Raw genomic sequence first — 26,161 nt, forward strand, 5'->3', positions numbered from 1 at the left:
GTGGATTCATCTTTAACACCTTAGGGAATCAGAAAACAGCCACACACAACAGTAAAATCGGAGAGCTTTATAGTCTGGGCGGAGTGTCTAAGAAGGCGCCCTCTAGGCTCACCTGCGCAGGCGCTCAATGGGCAGAGGCACAGCTGGCACACAGTGGCAAGCTGTTAGTGCCTCTCCCACAGGAGAGGTGGTACATTGTGTTCTCTTGCCAGCCTTAATCAGTGCGGGGTCTGGGCCACTTTGCAGTAGCAGATGCTGCCACACCCTCCCGAGTACACATCTGTGCTCAGGGTATGACCCTGCTCTACTCTGGATCCATGGGGAAGAAGGTCCACAACCCAAGCCATGCTATGGCCCTGGGAGAGCTCAGGAAGGCAAGCAGGAAGTGGGGCTGGGTGGTGGACATTTGAGAAGCCAAGCAGTCCCACACCCTGCCTCTGTAAACAGACCCTGGTGGGTCCCTTCTCGGCCCCAGGCACATCCCTGAGAAACACCGGGGACTGGCTGCAGCTCTATATGGGGAGGGCCAGGTGGTCCACCAAGCCAGCTGCAACTCTGTTCTGTCCCCTCCCTCCCTGCAGAGCAGGCTTCTACTGGGTTGAGGTCCAGCACCTGCAGCGCCTGACCCAAGGCCTGACCACCACCAAGGTCTTCAGCACAAAAATCAGTGTAGAGTGGGCCAGACCAAATGAGGGCAGACACAATGGCTGGGGGACATAGGTGGCAGGGTGGTCCTGGGAACGTGGGTGCATAGGCAGCAGCCTCCCCAAATCAGTCACTAGCAGTTCCCCTCTTCCCAGGAAAACCAACTGCGCCTGGCAGCCTAAAGCTCCTCATAGTCCCCACCTCCAGGGTGGCGGCTGCCAGGAGCCCCGCCCCCCAGGAAGGCTTCCAGCTCATCTGCAGCCTTCTGTTCCTTGCTCCGAGGGGGCTTCTTCTTCTTCCTCCGATCCTCCTTGCCTTCCTCCTTATCCTTGTTCTTCTTGTGTTTGCTTTTCTTTTTTGCAGCCTTTTCTTCCTCCTGAAGGTCATGAAGAGCAGATCTAGAGTCAATGGGCAACCTACAAGGCTACATCCCACCTTCCAGGACCTGGACTGTCCAGGCTAGCTGGGAGACCAGTGGTGGGCAGGGCATGTACCTCTTTGCTTTTCTTCTTCTTTTTCTTCTTCTCTTTAGAGGGAAGTTTGCCATCTTTATCTGCACAAGAAAGACAGCTGAGCTCCTACCTACAACCACTCTGCATTGTCAGGCAGAGGCTGTTGCAGATACCCCATTCCCAACACAGCCCGGTCCCACCGGCAATGTAGGGGGTTCCCATGCATTTTTGTGCTGGTGAGCCTTGAACTAGCCTGGAATGAAATTTTCCCCTTCCTTTTGGGGCTGAGCTGGCCCAAGTCTGCCCTTGTGCTGTCGTTCCAAGCACATCTGCTGGGCAGCTATCATTTTTTTTTTTTTCAAACTAATTCTGCCCCAAAGGCCTGGGACACCTGAAAGCCTGGAATGTTGGCAGAGCAGCTGGCACAGAGGACTCAAAAGGAACCATGAACAGGGTGATAGTCTTGGATGGCAATTCTGGGTCACAATGCAAATGTTAGGTTTGGGCACATGTTTGCCTGGTGTGACACTGTTCCTCCCATTCTATAGACTCTCATAGCTAATAGCTATGATGAAGGAAAACCGTAGGCAGGCTAGGATTTCTGATCACAGGTCCCTGCATGAGGGACCACAGGATGAGGCCCTCCAGGTTCTATCAGGTTCCAAGGAGATGGACAAGCTCCAGGCCCTCCTACCTTCATCACTGCTTTCCTTAGGTACTGTCTCCTCCAGGCCCAGACCAAAGAGATCCGAGTCATTCTTCAGTCTGAAAGCAGAGACTGGGGGTTTGGAGGGTGGGGGTGGCTGGGCAGAGCCAGTGTCCTCATCGGTCACATCAGAGAGTTCTTCTCTTACTGGGAATCCCCCCTGCAAAGAAAGTAGCTGGTAGGCCTACTGTCTCTGACTACTGCCATGGACCTTTGAAGCAAGGTAGCAGGTCCCTTTGGGAATCCAGGGGCCAGGATTGGGTAGAATGGGGGGGCTAACCTGACCCAGATTTAGAAAGATCAGTAGGGCCTTCATATGCACAATGGACCCCCTCCCATAGACTCCTGTCTACTTTCTCCAGCAGGTACCACAAACATTGGTAAGAAAGGAAAGAGTCTGGGGCACTGGAGCCAGGAGCACTCTCTTCTCTTCAGACCTTGCTCTGAGAAACAAACCTTTTTTTCCCCCCTTTCGAGACAGGTTTTCCTCTGTGTATCTCTGTAGATCAGGCTGGCTTTGAACTTATAGAGGTCTGCCTGCCTCTGCCTCTCTGAGTGCTGGGACTAAAGGTGTGCGCCACCACTGCCTGGCTGAAACAGACCTTCTTGACTGTCCTCTATCTCTGTAAGAATGGGGGATTCAGCTTCCCAGCCAGCAGCCTGTACTTACCACTCTCCTCTGTGTGTCCGATTCATCACTTTCAAAGTCAGGGTCATCCATGACAAAGGACAGCATCTGGGCAGCAATGGGACCCTCAGGATCACTTTCTGACGACACTTGCTTGTCTTTCCCTTCCTGGGGTCTAGGAGTGCCATCAGTGGGTGGCTTGGTACTGCCGTGGTCAGGCCCTGAGCCAGTGGTGAGACCATCTGACCATGAGGGTATGGCTCGTGTGGGAGCTCCCTTCTTTCGTGAATGTGAGGCCTTGGTGGAGGACCTTCACATAAGAAGAAATGTCTGAGTTCTGCGGCCACCCTAGGTTGCTACTGCCTCAGCTAGCCATACCCTGGGGACCCCATCCCCATACCATTTTGTCTCAGGCTCCGAGCATTGCTGAGGGGCCACTCTGGGGTGGCCTGCTGGTCCTTCAGCTTCCTCCTCACTGGAAAGACTGATATTCTTACTGGGGACGGGGTCTGAGGACAGCAGGGATTTGCTATGTGGCTGATCTTCTATGTCCACGTCATCCTGGAAACCTGCCACCATTGGGTTCCCTCCGATGGCTTCCCCATCGTCACTGCAAAGAGGCGGTAGGAAGTCAGAAGTTCTGAGGGAGGGGTATGTGCTGCTGATTTCCTCACCCACTTGCCTTAGAGCTGCCTGTCTGTAGTACCATATTCTAGTGGCAAGACCTGGGCTATCACAGGGGCTGCTGAGTATAGGTGGGAGTAAGAGTGAGGGCAACACTACCTTGTCGCTAGCCAGTGGGGTAATCAGTAGGAGAAGAGCCCAGTTAGAAGCCTCGAATCTGTTTCTGGAAGGGAGACCCTTGGCCCCATTGTACACTGTGATGCTGGAGACGCTAACAGTCATTCAACATTTGATATGCTAGAGGGAATGATCTCAGAGCTCAGTTGTAGACAGATTTTAGGGCGTTGTTAAGACAGACAAGGTTGTGGGAAAGGCTAGCTGTAGAAAGTCAAACCTGGCCAAGGCTCACTTGTCTGGTTTCATATGGAGAGACCCAGGTGGCCTTCATCTTTACTTACACAGACTAGGCTAGCATGTATTCAGAGTGCTCCGTCTTTGCTAGACCATCTGTGAAGGTTCCTGCTGACGTAGGAAGATTCTAGCTCAGTGTTCTCCAGTCCACTATAGGCATAAACTGCCCCACCCCACAGTGGCAGTGATTAGCCTAAGTAGGCCTGATAGACACATGGCCTGAGCCCTTCCCTCAGTTTTGTTTTCAAAGCTAACTGCCAATCCAGCAAGCACATGAAAGGTTTGTTCACAATCCCAGTGGTGTCTTGGTGATCCAGGTGTGAATGGGATGGGGAAGCTTGCCCTTGAGGTGGACCTTGTGCTCAGCTCTGCCAATCTGCCCTTACCTGTCACTATCCTGCTGTGGGCCTTTGGCTCCAATTTTATTCTTGTCTTTAGGTAGGGTTGTATCTTCCAGGAAGCTTCGGTCAAGGCCATCTTCAGGAACAAAATCCTCAACATTCTGGACTTTTGCTGGGACTTCTAGAGCTGGAGCTGGCTCTGTAGAGAAATGATGATTCTTCCTCATGTGGTCCCTGCCCCCAAGCTAGGAACCAAAACTGAGCCTGTAGGACTAGGACGTGACAATTCATGCACCTGGCTCAAGGCCATAGGTTACTTTAGAACCTGGCCAAGTAGTGGCTGGCCCAAGAGGGAAAGGCTTGTCAGGGGCACAGAAACCACATTTTAGTCTCTGAGGGATATGAGGCTCAAGATGCCAGAAAATAGCCCCAAATTCACATGGAGGGCTGCTCCCAGGCCTACCTGGAGGTGCAGGGGTCACGTCAGCAGCTGGCGAGGTCCCAAACAGCCGAGAGATGATACTGCGACGCTGGGCTGGAGCTGGGGCTGAAGGGTGTGCAGAAGAGGGCGTGGCCTCCAAAGGGGGTACAGGAGATGGTGCTTTGGGACAGGTGGAGGAGACACTGAGGGACAGCTGGGGGGCAGGCTGGGGAGTGCTGGGGCTGGAGCTCCCTGTGGATACAGCACTTGGAGGCACAACTGGCGACTGGGAGCCTGAGGATGGGCTCTGCCCATTGGCTGCCAGAGGGGATGCATGACCTCGACTTCGAGCCTCCATCATTTCAAGGAAGCTAGGAGGGGCAAAAGGATAGAGAGTGAAGAGCTGGCTTCCTCTTGGACTTTTTCTCCAAGGCTTTTGGCCATCAGTGTCCCTTTTGCATTTATACTAAGCAGAGGACAGGGCCTACCTACTAACCAGCTGCCCCACAGTCTTTGGTACGCAGCCTAATGGCCTTGCTTATCCTGTCCCTTTATACTAGTACCATCCTGGGGAACTGAGTCTCACAGCAGAGATACATGACCAATCTTCCCAGAACCAATTGTTTTTAATAGAATTTGGGTACGTCAGTGAAGGTCAACAGTACTCAACTAGTGACCAAGGAGGAGGTATGGCTGGTTATGGCCAGTGGGGTGGAGTTACTAATCATACACGTGTAGTTGCACTAATCACAGGTTTGTGCTGATCCCACATGTAGGAACCATATCTGATGTTTATGCTTTGTAGGTTCCACTTGCTCCAGAGTATTTGGGGGGTACGAGTGCCAGAGCCAGCACAGCCCACCCTCATGAATATCTGCCCATACTTTGTACAAGAACTCAAGGGGCTGTAGAGAAATTCAAACAGTTCCCCATATCAGGATAGATCAATTCACAGTATTAATGTACTTGTTCTAAACAAGTGCTGATCTGACTGAATACTTTATTAAAAACCTCAACAGATGAACAGGAAGGGAATGGAGTACCTGTCCTAAGAGGCTGAGATAAACTACTCATATTACTCAGCTATTCCCCATACTGCTCCACACTGAGTACTAAGGTCTTAGCTGAAGAATAAAGGCTCAGGTTGACTGATCTACCACCCATGTATATGGTGCTTTCTCCACTGCCTCACAGGGACAGGCCAAAGCTTGGCACCTGGCTCCTCTCTGTGGACACTAGCCCCACTGGGAATACAGTGTAGTACCCACCCTTCCCACTCAGGGTAGTCAGGGCCTGCATCTCTGTAGATGCTGGCTCACGTACATGCTGTAGTTCTGGTCCTCGGTTTCCTGCTGCACTGACAGCTCCTCCAGGGTGGCATCAATGTCTAGTTGGTTTGTCTCCAGCTGCCTCAGCAGTGTCTCCCTCTGTAGAGGAAGTGGACATAGCTGAGTATGCCTCTTCCCCACGGCACAGCCTCCTCCTGTGACGCATGACATCTGGCTGGCTGCAAAGTCAGCTTCTGTGGCTTGGAAGATACAGGCCAGTCATGTGGAGCCACATCAGAAAGAGCGGCCTTCTGTTTCCACGTCATACCTTTGGTTGTCACTAGCATTTCTATTGGCTACAATAGCCTCTCAGGCCACAAAACCCTGGCAGCAGGTGGTTAAGACATGTGGAGAGTCCCAGGGGCAACTTTGGATGATAAACTCTGCCAGGTACAGACTGGGCAAACCATACACTTCTAGCCTGAAACCAAAGCTGATCAGACTAAGCCTCCGAGTCCAGCTGTCATGTCTTCTTGCATTTAGATTTAATCCTAAAATACAGCAGCTTTCAAGCTGTGTGAGGGGACAGATCAAACAGGACTGTGTTTTTATCTGGACAGATACCGCTATCATAAGAAACATTACCCTGGCACAGGGCATGCCCCTGGCTTATACCAGGAGTGTTTTTTTAGCACAGTGGAAACAAAACAAATGGAAAAAGTGGGAATAACTGCTGGGCGGTGGTAGCACACACCTTTAATCCCAGCACTCAGGAGGCAGAGACAGGCGGATTTCTGTGAGTTCGAGGCCAGCCTGGTCTACAAGACCTAGTTCCAGGACAGAAACCAAAAAGCTACGGAGAAACCCTGTCTCGAAAAAAAAAAAAAAAAAAGTGGGAATAACTACGGACCAAGAGACCTGGGGTCTGTTTAAATCCTAAAAAGAAATACACGAGAATGACGTAGCTCAGCACTCATGGCAAGCAGGCATATCACAGACAGATGAGGGCCCTAATTTAAAACTAAATATGTGATATACCAACAAAAACAACCACATCAAATACATTATATAAGTCTATTTAGAGTTTACTCTGCATACTGACCAATAACTGGTGATTTAAATAATTCTGGAATTATAGTTTGTTTTTTTTTCTGAGGCAGGGCTTCTCTGTGTATCCCTGGCTGCCCTGGAACTCACTTTGTAGACCAAACCCAGAGATCCGCCTGCCTTTGCCTCCTGAGTGCTGGGATTAAAGGTGTGCGCCACCACCACCCAGCCTTACAGTTGTTCTTTAAAACTTGTTTTTGTTACTTTTATGTTCATATGTGTGTGTCTGAATGAAAGCCACGTTTGAATGCCCAGAGCTAGTAGAGTACTTTGGATCTCTTGAAGCTAGTGTTATGATAGCTGTGGGCTACCCAATGAGGATGTTGGGAACTTAACTGGGGTTTTATTAACCACTAATAAACATCTCTCCAGCCATATGGTTGCCTCTTGTATCTGGGTCTAGCCTTGAACTTGCTATATGACTAAGGATGGTGTTGAATTAATCTTCTTCCTTGTCTCCATCTCCCCATTGCTGTGATTACAGGCATGTGCCACACCTGGCTTATATAGCACTAAGGACTGAACCCAGAGTGTTGTACTTAGTAGGCAAGTAATTGAACAACTGAGTTACATCCCAAACCCAAAAAGTCATGTTTTAAAAATTATTATTTAATGTATATAGATCTTTAGTCTGCATACCATGTACATGTCTGGTGCCATTAGAGCCAGAAAGGCATTTTGGATCCCATGAGAATGGAGTTGCAGACAGTTGTAAGCCACCATGTAGTTGATGGGAATTTAACTGCCATCTTCTAGAAGAGCAGCCAGCTCCTCCAAGATGGAATGGTTCAATCCATCCATCTTGTACCCACCACCCTGCCAGCAGATCGTGGCCATCAGATTCCATGCAAATAACCACGGAGGAAAGAAAGCTATGTTGGTCTGGATCTCAGCACAGGCTTCTAGTACCAGTGACTATCCTGGCATCTCTTTGTCTCCCTTGGCAGGATGGTAAAGCTTTCAGAGTAGAGCAGTGTGAGTTGTTTCATAACAGTTTCCTCCAAGACTGAAGCATTCCATAGTGCAGGCGCTTTAAATAGAAAGATAAACAACTTAAAATCGCTTTAGGAAGTCCCTGAAACTGACCAGATTCACTAGGTCCTTCCTTCTTGAGTAAGCAATAAAAGCTGAGAAGCCCCTTAGAAGGAAGGAAGCTGAGATGAAAAGATGACTCTCAGAAGAGAAAGGTTATAAAGACTCAGACTAAACCAGCTATAAAGAAGTTTTAACCAGTCACTTGGAAAGACCTCTCTGACTTACTGAGCTGTCTGCAGGCTGTGCAGAATCCTACAGGTTCCCAGCTTGTATGAGCTGTTGCTGTGTACTGGGGTGGGTTTTGGTGATGCAGCTGTCTTTGTGTCTTTTTTTGCTCTCGTAAGTAACCCCTATAAAACTCACTGGTTTGCCAAGTTGGACTTGGGAGGTATCCATACTTTGGTCTGTTAGGATCCCCATCTGGGGTGAGCAGATGTGTGTGTTTTGTCTACAACAGGATCTTCAGTGGAAAGGCCTTTAGGAGAGACTCCTTATGATCCTTCTTCCTAACCTACTGCTCCTCAGCATAACCCCACCTGCAGGAATCTCATTGTTTCTCAAAAGGACATAGAGATGAAGAAAAGGAAGGCTTTACTTTCCTGACTTTGGTGTCCTAGATAAAGTATGAAGGGTCCCTATACTCATTATAGGTCTCCAGGTCCAGAGAGGTGGCCAAGCCTGTTTGGTCTTCTTGTTCACCAGAGAACCCACACCAAGCTATTTCAGTTTTTGGTTCCAAAAAAGATTGGTCTTCTGTCCTTATGCTTATAATCCAGAGCCTTGTTATTCTGGTCCTCTGCTGCTCTCCTAGTCTGAGAAGCTACAGCATACCTCAGGACCAGAGAAAATGACCACAGTTTACCAGGCTGTGCTGCAGCTTGAACTGTACACCAGGCTGGCCTCAAACTCAGAGATCCTCCTGTCCCTACCTCCCGAGTGCTGTAATCAAAGGTGTGCACCACCACTGTCTGGCTTGTTTTTTTGTGGTTGAGAAAGGATCTCATGTAGCCCAGGCTGGTTTTGAACTAGTTACAAAGCTAGGGATGACCTTGACCCTCTGATCCTCCTGCTTCCATTTCCCAAGTACTGGGGTTACAGGTGTGTACTACCATAGCTAGCACTCTAATTACTTTGAGACGAGGTCTCCCACTCACTGAGCCTCACTATGTAGCCTTAAACCTGAAGTGGTCTTCCTGACTCAGTCTTCTGATGCTGGAATTACAGGTATGTGCCACCATGTTCAGCCATGCCACTTCTATTTATCTAAAAGATTCCGAGAGGAACACTTAATGAAAAGCAGGGTCAGTGCAGCTCTTTACCCTGGTAGGCCACCCTACTTAACTCATCTGCATCTAGATGTTTCAGATGGGTGCAAGTTTTCTGTTCTTCATGAGATAGCCAGAGGGCTATGGTTCAGAGTACACCCAGCCCCACATTTGGATGCAGAGTCACAGGTGCATGTCTCGAAACCTGCCTCTTGACGACTGCTCTGTGTAACTGGGTCCTTCACAGCTTTATGTTCATCTGGTAAAGGGGTCTGCACTTTAGTCAGTGACCCAGAGAGGCATAAGGGCTCTACATGTTGGACTGAAACTTCCAGATGCTCTTAGGAGCAAGACATGCTACCCCACTTTTGGCTTGCTGCTTTGAGTGCTGTGTGTGCGGATCTCCAGCCCACTGGATACATGTTGATAGCCAGCTTCCAAGAAGAAGGTGCCCTAGAGTGTTGTCAGGCTTAGGAAGGCCAATCTTTGTGCAGAGCCACAAAAGTGTTGGCTACCCACTTGTCTGCCCTACCAGTAAGCACTTACCTGTAACTGCAAAAATGGGATGTTGAAGAACTTATGCAGGTACTTTAGGCCAAAGCTGTTCTTCATGGAAGACTCAGCATAGCGGAAATAGGAGGAACCTGGAGGTCTGTTTTCAAAGAAAGATAAAGGAACTTAGTGGGCGGTGTGGCTTGGCTCCTATGTCAAGGGCCACACCTGACTCTAAGCTGTCCTGTCTACCTAGCTTCTTTCTGGCAGCAGGTTGCTAAGGACACTCTGCAGCTGACTTGTCTGGGGTGGTTGGGAGAACTAGAAAGGGGCCACATAGGCCCCGCAGTCCTCACAACTTCTACAGCATTACCTTAACACCTTACCTTCTGGCCATAATCCCTTTCCTGGGCCAGGATGGTGACATTTTATCTCCGACACAGGATGAGACACTGCCTTTGATACCCAAGTGTCTACAAGCTTTCCCCAACACTATCAGAGCACAACACAGGACCTCTGTACAAGAGGAAAGCTGGTAGCACCCACCTGTCCAGGTGGTCAATGAAGTCACGCACATCGTCCGGCAGAATGACTCGATGCTCGCCCATGTCACGGTAGTTGCCCAACACGCACACCGGCACATGGGTTGGCACTTTGGGAAGCTCCCGGAGAACATAATTGAAGGTCCTTCAAAAAGGGAGGGAGTGTTTAATCTTAGGTATGTGACCCTCAGAATGCTGTGTGTACTACCTTCTTGGTCTAACTCCCCAGAACACTTAAAACATCAGGCAGGGTTCATAGACGAACAGTATGGCCGCTGACTCTCCCCAACACCACAGTTCCCCTGCAATTCAAATCAAGGTGCTCCACTCGCCTACTTTTAATTGGAGTACCACCTGTCTATGTCTCCATGAAACTGCTTCAAGGGCTGGTGGGTGGCTCAGTAGATGGAAGTGTTTGTCACTGGGCTTGTTGACCTGAGTTTGATCTTTGGGGCCACATAGTAGAATGAGAGAGCTGACGCCTGTCCTCTGGTCTCTATTACACAACTTACTATCCCCAAATTAAAAAAACAAAAAACAGAAAAGAACTGCTTGGAGCCTCACCTGTTTGTAGCATCATTCTGAACTAAACATATACTGGGGTAACCTGTCCCTCAGTTCTGCTGCACACTGAGGCTGGGTTCATCTCCGTCTTCCTGCTTATTGGCTCTTGCCTCAGGGATACCATCACTGAAGTATCCTTGACGAAGTGTCTATTTCCAGGGCCTTACTTATTCTGCAGTGAACCATACCCCCTACCAAACCTGCTGGTCTCTCCACTTTACAAGTCATCCCAATGTCTCCAAATGACTTGTAAAGACAACCAGGGCTGAGGACTTCTTAGCACGTGCAGAGACCTGGGTTTAATCTCCACTATCCGCCCTCTGCTCTCCACTGCTATTCCCCCCCAAAAAACCAACCAAAAATGACAGATACTAAAAACCCTGGTTCTCAGAAAGCTGAGATAAGAGGATTATGATTTTGTGGCCAGTCTGGGCTACATAGTATCGGGTTAGCCTAAGCTACAGAGATCCAGTGACAAACACCTCCCACAACCAGTAAATGAGTTATGACCCAGGTTCCCTGCCAAGAGAAAGCATGAGAATGGAACATGCCTGTAACTATGGCAGCCTCTCCTGACATTGGTGTATCCTCTTGAAGTATCTCCCATATCTCCTATAAGACACTTGAAGTGTGTGCTCACTGGCCTGTAATGGCAGCTGTGTGAACTTGGTGTTTTCATGGTTCACATTCAGTGCTCAGGTTCTTAAGTGTCTATTGTCTCCCAGTTACTAGCTGAACCAAACAAGCTGGTGTCCAGGGATCTCAGAAACCAAGAAATGAAATGATTATGATCCTTGTGGGCTGACAAATGGTGCTTGCTTTGTGAGCACGAGGGCCTACAAAGCCTCACGGCTCCCAAATAAGCACCTGTACAACGTCCTGAGCAGGCCTAGCCTCCTATCCAGTCCTGTTGGGTCCTCACTGCTCTTAGGGCTGTCAGGCAAGCATACAGGTCCCCGAAGGTTGGAAGGGTTGGATCTGGGCCTGTGAATACTATGCGAAGGCTGTAGGAAAGATGTTAGTGTAGAGTCAGTGGAACACACAGTGCCAACTTCACTGCAAGGCATGTGCTGGAGGCTGGTATATGAGAAATGCAAAACCTAAGCAGATAAGGTCCCATCGTACATGTGTGATACCAGGAAATCTAGCTGGTCTGTTCCAGCTGTCAGCAACAATAGCCTTAGAAAATGGAACAGAATGCTTTTCTCTGTCTTTTCCAATCCGAACATAGATTATACACATAATACTAATAATAGAACTGTAGAAGCAGAGTAAAAGGCAAGGCTACTTCTAAAATGGACTGGCGGTTGTCGGGGCTTCTTTCCTTCTCCTAATATAGGTTGCTTTTTTCTTTCTTTTTTTGGAGTGCTTTTAAAGCAATGTCACACCTTATGCAGCCCTGGCTGCCCTAGAACTCTCCAGACCATGTTGGCTTTGAACTCACAAGATCTGCCTGCCTCAGCTTCCCAAGTGCTGGGGTTATAGGTATGTAGCACCATGTCTGGCTACTACAGTTTTTTTTTTTTTTTTGGTTTGTTTGTTTGTTTTCCGAGACAGGGTCTCTCTATGTAGCTTTGGAAATTGTCCTGCAACTTGCTTTGTAGACCAGGCTGGCCTTGAACTCAGAGATCTGCCTGCCTCTGCCTCTCAAGTGCTGGGATTAAAGGTATGAACCACCACTGACCAGCCTACTACAGTTTTTTGTTGTTTTGTTTTTTCTGAGACAGGGTTTCTCTGTGTGACAGTCCTAGCAGTCCTGGAACTTGCTTTGTAGATCAGGCTGGCCTTGTACTCACTGAGAACCACCTGCCTCCGCCTCCTAAGTGCTGGAATTAAGGACATGCGTCACCACCGCCCAGCATACTACAGTGTTTTTTTAACAGATTGTTTTTCAGTGTATACAGAACAAGCAAGCCTTTTGGGCACTGGGGAGTCTCTTGGGTGTTTTCCTGTTGTTAGTGACAGGAAGGCTCCCAATCTCAAGATAATATGTAATGCAGCCTCCTGATCACATTTCTCATGTGCACCTCTGGACCCACTGCTCATTTTGCTCTTTGTCCTTTGTTGTCATGTCTTCTCGGTGAGTCACCGAGAGACTGTGTGTGTGTGTGTGTGCGCGTGTGTCTACACCTGTTTCTGGGAGTCCCCCCCCCAACAAGTCACTTGATTCTGACAAATCTTATACGGTATCTTCAGGACAGCAGGGTTGTGGAAGGTGGCACCTAATCTCTACCACTGTTGGCCAGCAGTCTGTCCCTGCCCCACTCTCTGCAGAGATATGAATATATACCTATCTTGTGGCTTAGATTAAGGGTTGTGCCCACAGCTGGCATAGTAAGAAGCTCCACACCAACAGAGGAATCCCATAGTATTATGTGAAAGCATGCAGCCACGGCCAGCTAACCTGCCCCTCTTACCACTGCTTAGTGATGTCAAACATCATGACCACCCCATTACAGTTCTTGTACACGTCCAGGAACTCAGCATCCAGAGCCATTTCAGACTCCGCCTAGAAATAGGAGGAAGAAAGGGTAAGACTGTGCCCCTGGCTAATTCCCACAGCTGTGGACCTTGAAACACCCCAAAATGCAAAGGGCCTTTTCTGACCTAAAAAAATCATTGTTTTGGAAAAAACATGAGGAAAGACTTGTGGGTGTGTGCAAGTTAGCTGTAGGAAATGGGCAGCAAGTTCCATCTCTACAGGGGAGGCCTGCCCTAGGACTCCTAAAAGCAAGTGCTGGAGCTGCCAAGCTGCTCCTTGAGATGGCTTGGAGAGGGAAAACAAAAATGAGACAATGGTGCTGTAAACCTAGTCAAACACCATAGCTGGGAAGTCTTAAGCCCTGGGTGGGGGTGGGTGGGTTCACAGCTGTTCTGTAGCTAAACTGGCATGGAGCCAAACTGCATTCTAAACGTGTGTATATCCAGAGATAAATGCTACTCTCATCCTTAATCAGAAAAATCTTTTCTTTTTGGCTGCTCAAGGTGCTGGGAATCAATGACAACTGAATGCATAGCCCTAAAGCAGATCAGGGAGCATCACGACAGAACGGGAGCAGAAAGGAAGACTGTGAGATGCTAGCAGCAGCTGCGGTGGCCTTCACAAGACCACAGCTGTCAAGAGCCAATCACGGGTTAGAGAAGCTCTCATGGGGCTCTACCCGGTAAACTACAGGCTACTAATGGGTGCTGGGGAGGGCAGGTATTATTTCCAGCTGTGCACCCAACTGTGAGCACCAAGCGCAGGTGGTTATTCCAAACCTGGTCAGGCAGGGCCCTGGTTGAAAATCATTGGGTTACAGCAAAAACAGGAAATGACGGAAAGGGACTTGTGGGAAGGGGGGAGTGGATGATGGGTAGGAGGGAGTTGAGAGTAGAAAGTAAACAGACTGTATTAGCTACGTGTATAAAACTGTCAAAAAATGTACAAAAACAAAAACCAAAACAAAATATTATGCAAATGGTAAAAAAAATCAATTAAGATGAGTTCAGAATGCACATAACATGGAAAAGGCCAAGGAGGGTGTTATGTATCACTTAAGCTTCCAGCCTTGAAGAGGAAGGAGGCCTTCTATTCACTGAGAGAGAAGACAGGGCAGGGTTCTTTAAGACAACTGGCAGGAAGTGTGTCCAAGGACCACACAAACGTGCACAGTGCCACAGCTTCCAGGGAGCAAACACAGATCACCTGGCCCCACCCGTGGTGCCAGGGTCACACCCAAGATACGCAGAACTTTTAAGGACAAAGTCACTGTGGCAGAGATGTAAAGCACGGCCCCTTACAGGCCATTCACACCATTCAGTTCTGCGATGCCGCGGAGTGAAGCAGGGCAGGCAGCCTAAGTAAGCAGCACAGCACAGGGCCTCGGAAGTAGCTAAGGACAGCAGTGACTGCTGCATCTATAGCATAACTGGAATGTTCAGGAGGCCCAGTCTAAAGGGTTGGACACCACCCTGAGTGACCGTAGGCACCCTGCTCAGGACACTGACACAGACCCACCTGACAATGTGGCTCACCTCCTGGGGGTCATTCTCCGTCTTCAGGCCATCACCTCGTTTTTTACATTTTCCTTATTAAAAACAAACAAACAAACAAACCAAAAATTAGGAATGGAATTGCTGGGTCCAGGATTCGTCTAAGTGGGGGAGTAGGATGGGGACCCATCCTACCTGCTACAGGGCCATGTAGGCTGTGCTCCACTCAGCCTCTGAACCTAAGGAAACCTCCCGGCAGACTCAGATGCCCCTCACTCAGCCTTGGGAGTGGGAAACAGCTAGGTCAGTAGTGGACAGAAGTGCAGGGCTCAGCAGCTAACAAACAGGCCAGAAAAGTAAGCTGCCCAGTTCAGATCTGCCTTGAGGAAAGGGTCCCTCATGACAGCCCAGTTCCCATGAGGCATAGGAGACAGTGTGAGGTGAACAGCTTCCCCTGGGTCAAAGCTGAGAGAGAGCATCTGGAATTCCCTCAGCAGTCCTGTGTCACTGTGGCACTGCCACACTGGGAGAAGAGAGGAAGACCAGCGCAGCCGAACTCCGCTTGGCTATCAAAACATTTGATGTGGCAGACAGCCATGGGCTGTGCTGGAGTCTGACACTGGACTCTATAGAGATAACAAGACCCATCACTGTCCCTCCCTTTTTTTACATCTAAATGTCCAACTGGGCAAATGAGCTGCTCACAACCTTGGGAATTCCACAGCAAACAAAAATTCCCCAACAACAAACTCATGTTCATTTGCTTAAAACACAAATCTCCACATCAGTCTCCAAGTCCTATGTGAACACCTGTTACCTCAGGTCAGCTTGGGAGTCAGCCTCTCTCCCCCTCAGGTGCAGTAGATGGTTCAGCCTGATCCTCATGGGCTGAATGGCAGGTGGGCCACACAGGGTGTGCCACTTAGGTCAGGAGCCTAACGCAACCAGCAACTTCCCACAAATTGCTATAAAGTGTTTGTAGGAAATCAAAAACACTCATGACAACTTATGCTGGAGAGGTTGTGGGGAAAAGGGAACACTTCTGCATTGCTGGTGGGAATGCAAGCTGGTACAACCCCTTTGGATGTCAGTGTGGCGATTTCTTAGAAAATTAGGAAACAACCTTCCTCAAGACCCAGTAATACCACTTTTGGGTATATATCCAAAGGATGCTCAATCGTGCCACAAGGACATGTGCTCAACTATGTTCATAGCAGCATTGTTTGTCATAGCCAGAGCCTGGAAACAACCTAAATGTCCCTTGATCGAAGAATGGGTAAGAAAAATGTGGGCTGGGCGATGGTGGCGCACGCCTTTAATCCCAGCGCTCGGGAGGCAGAGGCAGGCGGATCTCTGTGAGTTCGAGACCAGCCTGGTCTACAAGAGCTAGTTCCAGGACAGGCTCCAAAGCCACAGTGAAACCCTGTCTCGAAAAACAAAAAATAACAACAAAAAAAAGAAAAATGTGGTACATTTACACAATGGAGTACTACACAGAAAAAGAAAGATAGCTTGAATTCTGCAGGCAAATGGATGGAGTTAGATAAATTATTTTGAGTGAGGTAACTCAGACACAGACAATTACACATGTACTCACTCATAGGTGGTTTCTAAACATAAAGCAAAGAAAGCCAGCCTACAAACCACAATCCCAGAGAACTCAGACAACAATGCGGACACTGAGAGAGACTTACATAGATCGAATCTACATGGGAAGTAGAAAGTATAAAAAGACAAGATCTCCTGAGTAAACTGGGGGCATGGGGACCTTGGGGAAGGGCTGAAGGGGGAAGGGGAGAGGCAGGGAGGGGAGCAGAGAAAAATGTAGAGTTCAATAAATATCAATAAAAGAAAAAGTCCAGCTGGGCAGTGGTGGTGCACGCCTTTAATCCCAACACTCGGAGGCAGAGGCAGGCGGATCTCTGTGAGTTTGAGGCCAACCTGGTCTACAAGAGCTAGTTCCAGGACAGGCTCCAAAGCTACAGAGAAACGCTGTCTCGAAAAACCAAAAAGTCCAAAGTTCAAAAAAATAAAATAAAAAATAAAGTGTTTGTAGGAACCACTCTTGGACAGGAGCTGGGAGGTCTGGGAGGCCAGAGTAAGTGAAAACTTGCTGAGCTACTTTACATCAACCTTCTCCTTTAAAGTTTGTGAACAAGTACTGTGAGCACTGCGGAGCCCGGCCTGTCTTCTGGAGAACTTATCCACTGTCCTTGAGCTCTTAGCTGCTTTAATGTATGTCTGTCACATCTGAAGGTCCTCTGCTACTGTAGAAACTACGCAGACTGTCGGCCCTACTCAGACTGTGGTATAGGGGTAGGGAACAGAAGGGCCTTTCTTCCTGCCCCTATGGTAAATGGGTGACACCAGCCACAAGCACGCAGGAACTCCCTGAGTGAAGACCCCTCCCTGCTGGGATCCAGCCTGATTTCATCAGAGTAAGGATCTGAGTAGATACCTGAGAGTGGGAGGATAGAGGACGTTTTGAGCCACACAGAAAAAGTGTTCCATGGCTCCTGGGCAGTGGAGGTGTCAACCTCTGCTTCATGGGCTCTTGGGCCAGCTGAAGGCATACTATGCCACTTTGAAGGGTCCTGAGAGAGGGGCTGAGGCTGCTGGATTATGGTCCCATCTGATGTCTAGCCCCAAGTCCTGACCCCACTCTCCAGAACTTTGTCTCTAGTACAGTGCATCCCACCGCAGCAGGTACAGAAATGGAGACAAGAGCTGAGGCAAGAGTCAAGGAAGGCACTTTGTTCCCAAAGTGGTACCCCCCTGTGGAGCAGTAGCAAATATCTCATGACTTGATGGGTTCGTGGTTTGTGGAAGACAGCTGACCTAAGCCATCTGATGGCTTCACGTGGATGTGACCCTTACCCTTACAATGTACCCAGTGATGGACTTCAGATAGCAGGTTACCCATCCATGCTCCAAAGATGCACACACAAGCATGCAGAAGTGTACAGACATACCAAGATCAACAGAGGCTCAATGAATGGGGTCCAACTAGGCTGTGTTACTGCTGGAACCACAGAAAAAAAAAAGTGGCTTCAACTGTTCTTCAAAACCTGACCCAAACTCATACTAAAAAGGAATGCAGAGGAGGGAGGAGAAAGCACAACCTGGGCCAGAAACCAGAGCCCTGGAGACACATCTTCCTACAAAGTTCTGGAACTGAAGGACATGCAGTATAGCCATGCTGATGAGGCCAAGGGTCAGGTCAAAGGTGGTGCCTACAAAGTCAGGGGTTGTGAGAAGTCAGAGTTCATGTCTATTATGTTAGAAGCTAAACAGGTGATGTTGTGCCTGTTTGGTCAGAGGCTAAGGTGTCACAGTGCTCAGAACCACCTGCATGCATGGATACACACACACACATGCACGCACACACACCCACGCACGCACACACACCCACGCACGCACACATACATACACAGAGTCAGCACCAGGGAAGACGATGAGCTCTCTCTCTAGGATCACAGAGAAATTTGTGACCTAACAGAAGATAAGAATGAGCTCAGATGCTGTCATGAGGGCACCCTGAGGCATTCTGCTGATGCCCTCTGCAGGTTTAGAAGAGAATAGGTCTCCACGTGGCTGGGTCTACCGAGGTACTTGGACTTGGTGACCCATTCTGTAAGAAATGCTATATATGTACAGGTCCCTAACCTCCACCACATGGATGACAAAGATAGACTGAAGTAACAATAGGCAACTCCAGCTTGTCTTCTCTCGAAATCGAATTAAAACTCCTCGTGGGAAAAACAAACAAACAAACAAACACACTCTTTGTGGGAGATCTGTTTGAATGGCGTCCCAGACCAAGCCAAGGTGCTGGCCCAAGACATGCTCTCACTCCACCTGACTCTGTCCCTGCCTCTCACGGCCTTCCTGATTCAAGGTGCAGCCTTGCACACTTCTACTGCACTGGTGCACTGCACTTACACTGTCCATCTCAATAATTAGGGCTGCCCCAGTGCCAGAGGTAGAATAGGTAGCATAAACTGGACCAGAGTCAGACAAGAGCCTTGTGGGCATGAAAACAAGGGATCATTAATCATGGTCAAACAACATGGCTGGCATTAAGCCATCACATAATAAAAGAATATCTGACAGGTGGTATCCCAGAGCATGGCTGCCAAACCACTAAGGCTCTAGGGACCAGTGGGACTATGGATCACCAAGGGGAACACACAGGTGTTTGGAAATCGCTTCTATGGGTCAGAGCTTTAAACACACCCATTCTTCCAATGGTCAGCTGTCGAGTGACTAAGCAATGCTCAACACAGCAGAGTGCATGCGACAGGCCCACTGCTGCACGTCCACTGTGCCTACCAGACACGGAGAAGGTGTCAGACAGGTACTCTGATGAAACGTAGACAGTGATAGTTGGTAGCAAATTCAAATCTCCCATATTCTTAGTAGTAGATATGGTTGGTGCCTGTGACATGTCTCTGAACCACGAGTGGCTCTGTATTACAGGGCTACGTAGGACATGGGACCCAAGGGAGAATAACCAGTCCAGAGGTAATGGGCTGTAGGACACACAAATGAGGTGCATATGTGTGTGTGGGGGGCTTTTAGAGTCTATCAAACATTAAGGAGAAAATGTACCTTACCTTTGTCAACTACATCCCAGACTTCAACTTTCACTACATCGTCAGTGGCTGCAACAAGGAAAACTGTCAGATTAGTGCCTAGCATCACAGCCCCTCTGGGCTCCCAAATGGGGTCAGGGACATTCTGGTACCAGTAGCTTCCTGAGGCCTCTGCAATACACGCTGCGGGGTTTGCAAGGCTGTTCCTCAAGCCTGGCATGAGCAATACACCTACTGGCCCACAGACAAAGCCATTGCACTCAGTAGCCTATGTGTCCCTGGGCCACTCCAGGTACCTGAGTGGATGCTCACACCCAAGACAGATGAAAATACAATGCAGCTGTCCAAGTCACTTCTCCCCCAACCTCCCTTCTTCATCTGACTGATCAATATTCAGCGAGGGAATCATGTCAGTGCTAGAGGCTAGAGTGCTGATGCTGGGCCATCGGAGCAGGCCCAGGCTGGATGCAGCCCTGCCATGTGTACCATAGCGCTCCACCTACTGGCCATTTGTTCTACAGTCTCCTAAGGCTTTCTCTGATACTGTTGGTCCTGAGTTGCCTCATGAGAACAGAAACCGCTTTCCAAGTTCCTGCTATTGCCTCAACCCTTCTCAGCAGCAATTCTCCATTCTGGGAAGCCTAACCTAGGGGCTAAGGGAGCAGAAAGAATGATGGAGACCCCAGGACCCAGAAGGGGAAACATGGGTAAAACAGTCACGCTGTTCTCCAGGGATGAGCACTTGCCAGGGCTTATAGCATGCACCCCTACAGAGCAAAGCCGCATGTGTGCTGCTGATGTGCTATGTGGGTGGATCTGCTCCAGGAGGTGTTCAGGGAATTTCAATCTTTGAAGGTTTACCCTTGCTTTTTTACTTGCATCCGTGAGTATCCTGGGCCCGAGACATGAGCAAGGAGGGACTTCACAGATTCAAAACTCCGATGGGGTGATTCACATGCAATTTTAATTAGTGGGGCCTCCCACATGGGTATTATTTTCACTTCCAGGAGCCAGGGTGGAAGGTAGGATGCTCTATTGTACAGGGAGAAAAGGGGTGCCGAGCTCACTTTTGTAGTTCCAGTGGATGCTGGTGACTTGGATTTCCTGTGTGGGGATGTACTCTTCCACAAATTTCTTGCCCTGCAGTCGATGCCACAGAGCAGTCTTGCCAGTGTTTCTGTCACCCCGGATCACAATCTTCACTGGGGCAAGGATGGGCAAAGAGAAAAGAAAAAGGAAGATTAATCAGTCATACTTAAAAACTTTTATTAAAGTATCACATCCGTTCCATCTCTCCTTGAATTCATATTTTCTCAGGTGATTGGCATGCAGGGGAAGAATAGGTAAGGATGCCGGCAGCGCCCTAACAGGTCCGTTCTGACTTGGCAGGACAGATTCTCCTGAAGTACAAGGGTGCCTGGCAGTGGGCAGAGTAGCACCAAGAACAGAGCCAGAGCTGACGGCAGGAGATAGCACCAGAAGACCTCTCCAGGCCCGACTTTCTCCTAGAGTCATATTCTCTGAGAAACTGCTAGGGACCCTTAGATCAGGGTTGGGCGGTCCAGAGACTTGACCTGACCAATGAAGAGCAGGGCTGTGACAGTACCCCAGCACTTGGTTTTCCACTGACTTGCTTTTCTCATAGTACTGATGATTCCAGTGCAGTTATGTCCACTTCTGTGTCCTACTTCACTCATCCCACCGTGTGCCAGGCCTGAATTCAGAAAGGTTTGCTGGCTTTGGGCAGGGATAGGCATGTACTCCACGAATGGGGCGATGGTGTGAATGGGATAAGGTGCTGTCCTTATGCCCTATACTTTTTAGAGGCTCACCACTGGGTCTTTTGAAAGGTAATAAAGAGCAGTTTGGAACCGACACTGTCAACAAAGCCAGGAGAAACAGGAGCAAGGAGAGTGGGACAAAGAGTCATGAATGACTCAATGCTGAAATGGGAAGGGGAGGCACAGGTGTTAGACTGGCGCTTCCTGGGCAGCCCATGGGACATGGAGAGGGCTGATAATGCCACAAAAACACCTTTAAGGGCAGGAGTTCCACAGTATCCGTAAGACTTCCAGCAGCAGGCCAGGACAGAGTCTAGAAAGACATGGAAGCGCAGGGCGGTGGCGCACGCCTTTAATCCCAGCACTTGAGAGGCAGAGGCAGGTGGATCTCTGCGTTCAAGGCCAGCCTGGTATACAGAGGGGTACCAGGATAGAGAAATTCTGTCTCAAAAAAAAAAAAAAAAAAGAAAAGAAAAAGACATGAAAGCTTAAGAGGCGGGGCAAGGGGAAGCTGTTTCCTAGGCTGTCTGGTCTGCCTGCAGAGTCAAGTCCCTTCCCATTTCCAAACCATTCTACAGTATCAGAAGCCAAGGCCATCTTGGCCCCATAGCTCAGCTGGACTCCTGGGACGTGCCTGACCCCACCTGGCTACCCCCCCCCCACACACACACTTTGTGGTGATTTGAATGAGAATGGTCCCCACAGGTGCACATTTTGAGTGGTCTAACAGTTGGACTGATTAGGGGATTAGGAGGCGTGTCAATGGGGTTGGCCTTTGAGGTTTCAAAAGCCTGTGGGAGGCCCAGTCTGCCTGCTGCTTGTGGATACAATATAAACTCTCAGAGCCAGTGCTCACCTGCCTCCTGCCACTGTAAGCTCCAATAGTCTCTCTTGGGTCCAACTGAAAAGCAACAAGCACTCTTAACCACTGAGCATCTTTCCAGCCCTAGATAAAGATTCTTTATGTGTTTTGCTTTAAAAACAAAATCTTTTACTTTGATGAGTATGTATGTGTGGTTGTGAAGTTTATGTACCTCAAGTGTGTGCAGGGTCCTAAGGAGAAGAAGGTGTCAGACCCCCTAGAACTGGAGTTATAAACAATTATGAGCTGCCATGGGGGTGCTGGGTATTGAGGCCTGGGTTCTCTGGGAAAACAGTCTTAACCACCAAGCTCTGTCCAGACCCACACCTCTTTCTCTTGAGACAGTCTCTCTAGTAGTTCTTGGTTGGCCTGGAATTAGCTATGTAGACCAGACCTGCCTCTGCCTTTCAAGTGCTGGGATCAAAGGCCTGCACCGTACCCACTGAAAGTACTTTCTGATTTCCAAGTCATTTCTTCACAGACTCATAAACTATCTGGAAACTGTTGCCATCTGGATCTCAAATCCCTCCCAACTTCAGCCAGTGTGTTAAATGATGAGACCTGGGGCTGGAGAGATAATGGCTCAGTAGTTAAAAGCCTCTTCCAGAAGACCCTGCTTCAATTCCCTGCACCCATGTGGCAGCTTACAAATACCTGTAATTCCAGTTCTAGGGGATCTGATTCCTTTTTCAGGGTTCCGTAGGCATTAAAGTGGCATGTGGTGCCCAGACATACATGCATGTAAACCACACATCATACAGGTTTAAAAAAAATTAAAAAGAGATGTGGGATGTGAGGCAATGCCCTTGAAGGCAATAGTGGGACTTGGATTCTCTCCCTCCAGCACATATCCACTGCCACAAGCTGAGGGGGCTTGCTCCACCACGAATTCCTAGTGATGTGCTGCCACAGGTTCAAAGCAACTGGCCATGAGGAATCTTTACATGCCCCTCCCCTTTTGGCAGAGCTACAGTAGACCAGGCAGAGTCCTGCCTGCCTCTGCTGCCTGAGTGCTAAACCTTTACTAGTTATAAGCTAGTTATATAGCTATATAGTTACTAGTTATATAGCTGATTGTCCTATGTATAGCAAAGGAAAATAAACTGCTTTTAAGCTTCAAAAAGAAGCCAAGAGTTGGGTGTAGTAGATGCCTGTAGTCTCAGCTACTCAGGATACTGATATAAGAAGACCAGTTGAACGTTCAAGTTTAACAGTGTGAGCAGAATAGTAAGGCTCTATTTCAAAACAAAAACATAGAATACAGACCCTCGCCGCCCTTCCTACAACCCATTCTCTGCACCTCAAAGTGTGCATTACACTACAGCACTGCAGCCACAGCTGACCAGGCCACAGTGGGTAGTCTTTTCCAACTTCTTATTCCAAATCTTTACTCTTATAATCTAAATGTATTTTTCAAATACCATATGGCCCAATTTGAGGGGATTTCCCCCCAAATGTCTTCACTGCACTGTGAATGCGAATGGAAGTGGAGTTATTCAGTAATTTCTTAGGAGCTGGGGACGCAGTGCAATAGCAGTGTACTAGCTTAGCAGGACCCTAGGTTCACTCTCTAGTAACAGAAAAGAGGGGAAAAAGTAAGATTGGTGAGATGGCTCAGCAGGTAGAGGCGCTCGCCACCAAGCCTGACAACTCTGACGGCCACATGTGCACCAAGGCGTGCATGTATTTACCCCAGTAAATACATTTTAAAATAATATTTTCCTTTAGTTACTATTGTAGTTGCCTCTTAGCCATCTTTGCCTTTCGTTGAGTTGGCAAAGCTTTTCCTCATTTTGCCTGGCGTATAGATGGAAGAGTTGTAACCTGCATTTTGCTACTAACACCTACTGTAATATAGTTTAAAGTTAACAACTTTCTGAATGCCACGCCAGCTGAAGTAGTGCACCCCTTTAATATCAGCATTTGGGACGTAAAGGCAGGTGGGTCTCCCCAAGTTGAAGACCAGCCTGGTCTACATAGTGAGTTTCAGGACAGCCAAAGCTACATAGTAATATCCTGTCTTGGACCCTTCCCCTACCAAATGTGAATGCATTAACTCTGATCAACTCCATTCTGCATTAGGGGCTGACTCCAATTATTTGAGTGTTGTAAAAAACAAAACAAAAACAAAAATAAAAACCCACAATTGCCCATAAAAGCCATTATTATTGGTGACTAATACAATCACTGCTTATTTAGGCCTCACCATTTATGGACCCATTCTTTGTTTTTTTTTTAATCCCATGCTATCTTTTCAGCTTAAGTTCCATTTATCTAAAGAATACCCTTCAGTATTTACTTTTGCAAAGATATTTGCTCAGCAAGTTGTCAATGGCACTGAGCGTGAGTTGAGCAGCATTCTGGCGTAAGTGCGTGGACTCCCAGGTGGGTCATCAGTTCAGCGTTCTTTCTTAGAATATGGTCTCTTTACTTAGGTTGCAGTTTCCTCTTTTTGTTTTAAAATTCAGACAACTCACAATGACACGGTGGTCTGTGGGTGTGTTAAAATGCTGGAGTTGTCTTTTTCTATTGCATTTTTTGGGGGACAGGGTCTTACTGCATAGTCCATGCTGTCCTGGAACTGATAGGTACGCCAGGAAGGGCATCTTTACATTTACAGAAATCTACCTGTCCTTGCTTCCCAAATGATGGGACTAAAGGTGTGTGCCACTACGTCCTGGCAGAGTTATTTATTATTCTGACACATTTAAAAGAAAAAAGATTGTTGTGCCCTTGGAGGACAGCATTCTGTAACAGACAATTCGAAACCTGGAAAGCGTCAAGTTAACTGTGCCTCTGACACGAATTGTGAATCTGTATTTATTATATGGCTGGTTCGTTTCTCTACATAAGATACTTCGGAAACTATGGAAGACCAGCTCTTTTAGGTCCCTCCTATCAGGACCACCAGGGGGCGGATCCAGTAGAGAGCAGGTTTAGAAAGTGAGAAACTTCCAGTTCAGGTCTAATAAATAAGGAATCCAAATGTAGATTCCAAAGAATACAGATCTCTGAATATTTCGACTTGATGTTTTCTTCTGTACATTCAAGAGAAATACAAACTTTCAAGTTAACACCTATCAAGTGCTTGGTTCTAAACATGTTCCAATTCCTAATACATTTTATAATGTTACATTATCACTAAAATATCACTGACCCTGTAAGATACCGCTTAAAGTGAGCAGTGTGTGTGTGTGTTGGGGCTGTGCGTCAAAAACCAGGCAGTATACAAATAGTTGAGAAGTAAACAATATCAGACCAGGGGACTGCATAGAAAAGAACCTACAAATGGAAAAACTCTAAAGAGGTCAAGAAGACGGTCTGTTTCTAGCTGCATACATTATTTATAACGAAGGCTAGAGCTGGTCTTTCTTCCTGTGGGGCCAGGGATGCAGTTAGTGCCTTTTGAACTTTAAAAATATATTTTCTTATGAAAGCCTTGTTAAAAAAAAAAAAGGGCGAGAATGTGTGGCGTGGTGGATACTGTTTGCCAATTAGCTTCGAAGTGAACAACAACAACAAAAATCCCACGACTCAAGGCCTGAGCGGACCGATCCGGAGCCTCGAGTGTGAGCACGAGCGGGGGTCCGCAGGGGAGGCAGGCGACACGCTGTCACTAGCCAGCCCCGCGCGCGCACCCTCGCGTTATGTAATGGTCTCTTTCGGCAGGGTCCCCGCGCCAATCGGGGTCCTCCACTGCTGCTCCGCCAGTGTCCCCGCACAGCTCTTCTCTGGAGGTCTCCTGTCAGGTGATGGCCCTCCAGGAGTGACCATTGTGCAAAGCTCCGGGACCCCGTCCACCCCGATCCTCGGGTTCTCCCAGACCCTTTCGGCCCCGGGCACCGCCAGCCGCCCCGGCCTGCCCGACGGCGCGGCCCGCACTCACTGTTGTACTGAACCCCCTTAGCGAAGCGCCTCTGCAGCGCCTGGTTCATGGACTGCAGCCCGGCGGGGATGTTCTTGTCCCGGCCCGGGGCCTGCTCCGATCCCACCAGCTTCTTCAATGCCGAGAACATCTTCCTGCTGGACGTGCAAGCGGGCGCGGTCCGCGAGCTCAGCGGCAGCAGTGGTAGCAGCAGCAGCAGCAGCAGCGCAGCGCGCCTCGCACCATGTCCGGCCGGCCCAGGCTTCCCCCGAGGCCGGAGCAGGCGCGCGTCGGGAGCGGCCCGGAGCGAGGCTCTGAGGCCTCAGCCTCTGTGGCTCCGCTCCGGCTCCCGCGGCCCTCGGCGCGGCGGCCAAGCACCCGTCAGCGCCGCCATCTTGGCGCCGGCGCGGCTACGGAGCACCAAGTGGGACACGTAGACACCGCATGCGCAGTGGGCGCCCTAGATCCCGCCTCTTTCTAGCAGCCCCTCCCCTCTTCTCCCCGTCCAAGCCCCGCCTCCCCGCCCTGAAAGTCCAGGGCTGTTTCTAATTTTCCTAGAGTGGTTGTGGAAAAATTTTTATT

At 48.8% G+C, this 26,161-nt stretch overlaps 1 protein-coding gene across 2 annotated transcripts; it reads right to left on the reverse strand.

The window, feature by feature from the left end:
* Nucleotides 1–62: 62 nt before the first annotated feature.
* Rabl6 (RAB, member RAS oncogene family like 6) lies at nucleotides 63–26,018 on the reverse strand. Of its 2 annotated transcripts, none has more exons than XM_041674841.1 (15): nucleotides 25,601–26,018; nucleotides 20,139–20,273; nucleotides 19,093–19,140; nucleotides 14,519–14,571; nucleotides 12,919–13,010; nucleotides 9,942–10,082; nucleotides 9,450–9,555; nucleotides 5,552–5,655; nucleotides 4,271–4,599; nucleotides 3,853–4,006; nucleotides 2,832–3,041; nucleotides 2,474–2,741; nucleotides 1,792–1,963; nucleotides 1,140–1,198; nucleotides 63–1,021 (listed from the first exon to the last, which is right to left on the reverse strand). In XM_041674841.1, exons 1-15 carry the CDS (start codon nucleotides 25,728–25,730, stop codon nucleotides 824–826), a joined length of 2,199 nt encoding a protein of 732 aa, XP_041530775.1. In that variant the 5' UTR covers nucleotides 25,731–26,018; the 3' UTR covers nucleotides 63–823. The 2 variants fall into 2 exon arrangements, with proteins under 2 accessions (XP_041530775.1, XP_041530776.1); XM_041674842.1 differs by having other exon boundaries at nucleotides 20,139–20,268; nucleotides 25,601–25,738.
* Nucleotides 26,019–26,161: the final 143 nt, after the last annotated feature.

The sequence above is a fragment of the Microtus oregoni genome, unplaced genomic scaffold (assembly GCF_018167655.1).
Source record: "Microtus oregoni isolate MIOR12 unplaced genomic scaffold, Mior012 000025F_ref0000491, whole genome shotgun sequence".
Classification (NCBI taxonomy): domain Eukaryota; kingdom Metazoa; phylum Chordata; class Mammalia; order Rodentia; family Cricetidae; genus Microtus; species Microtus oregoni.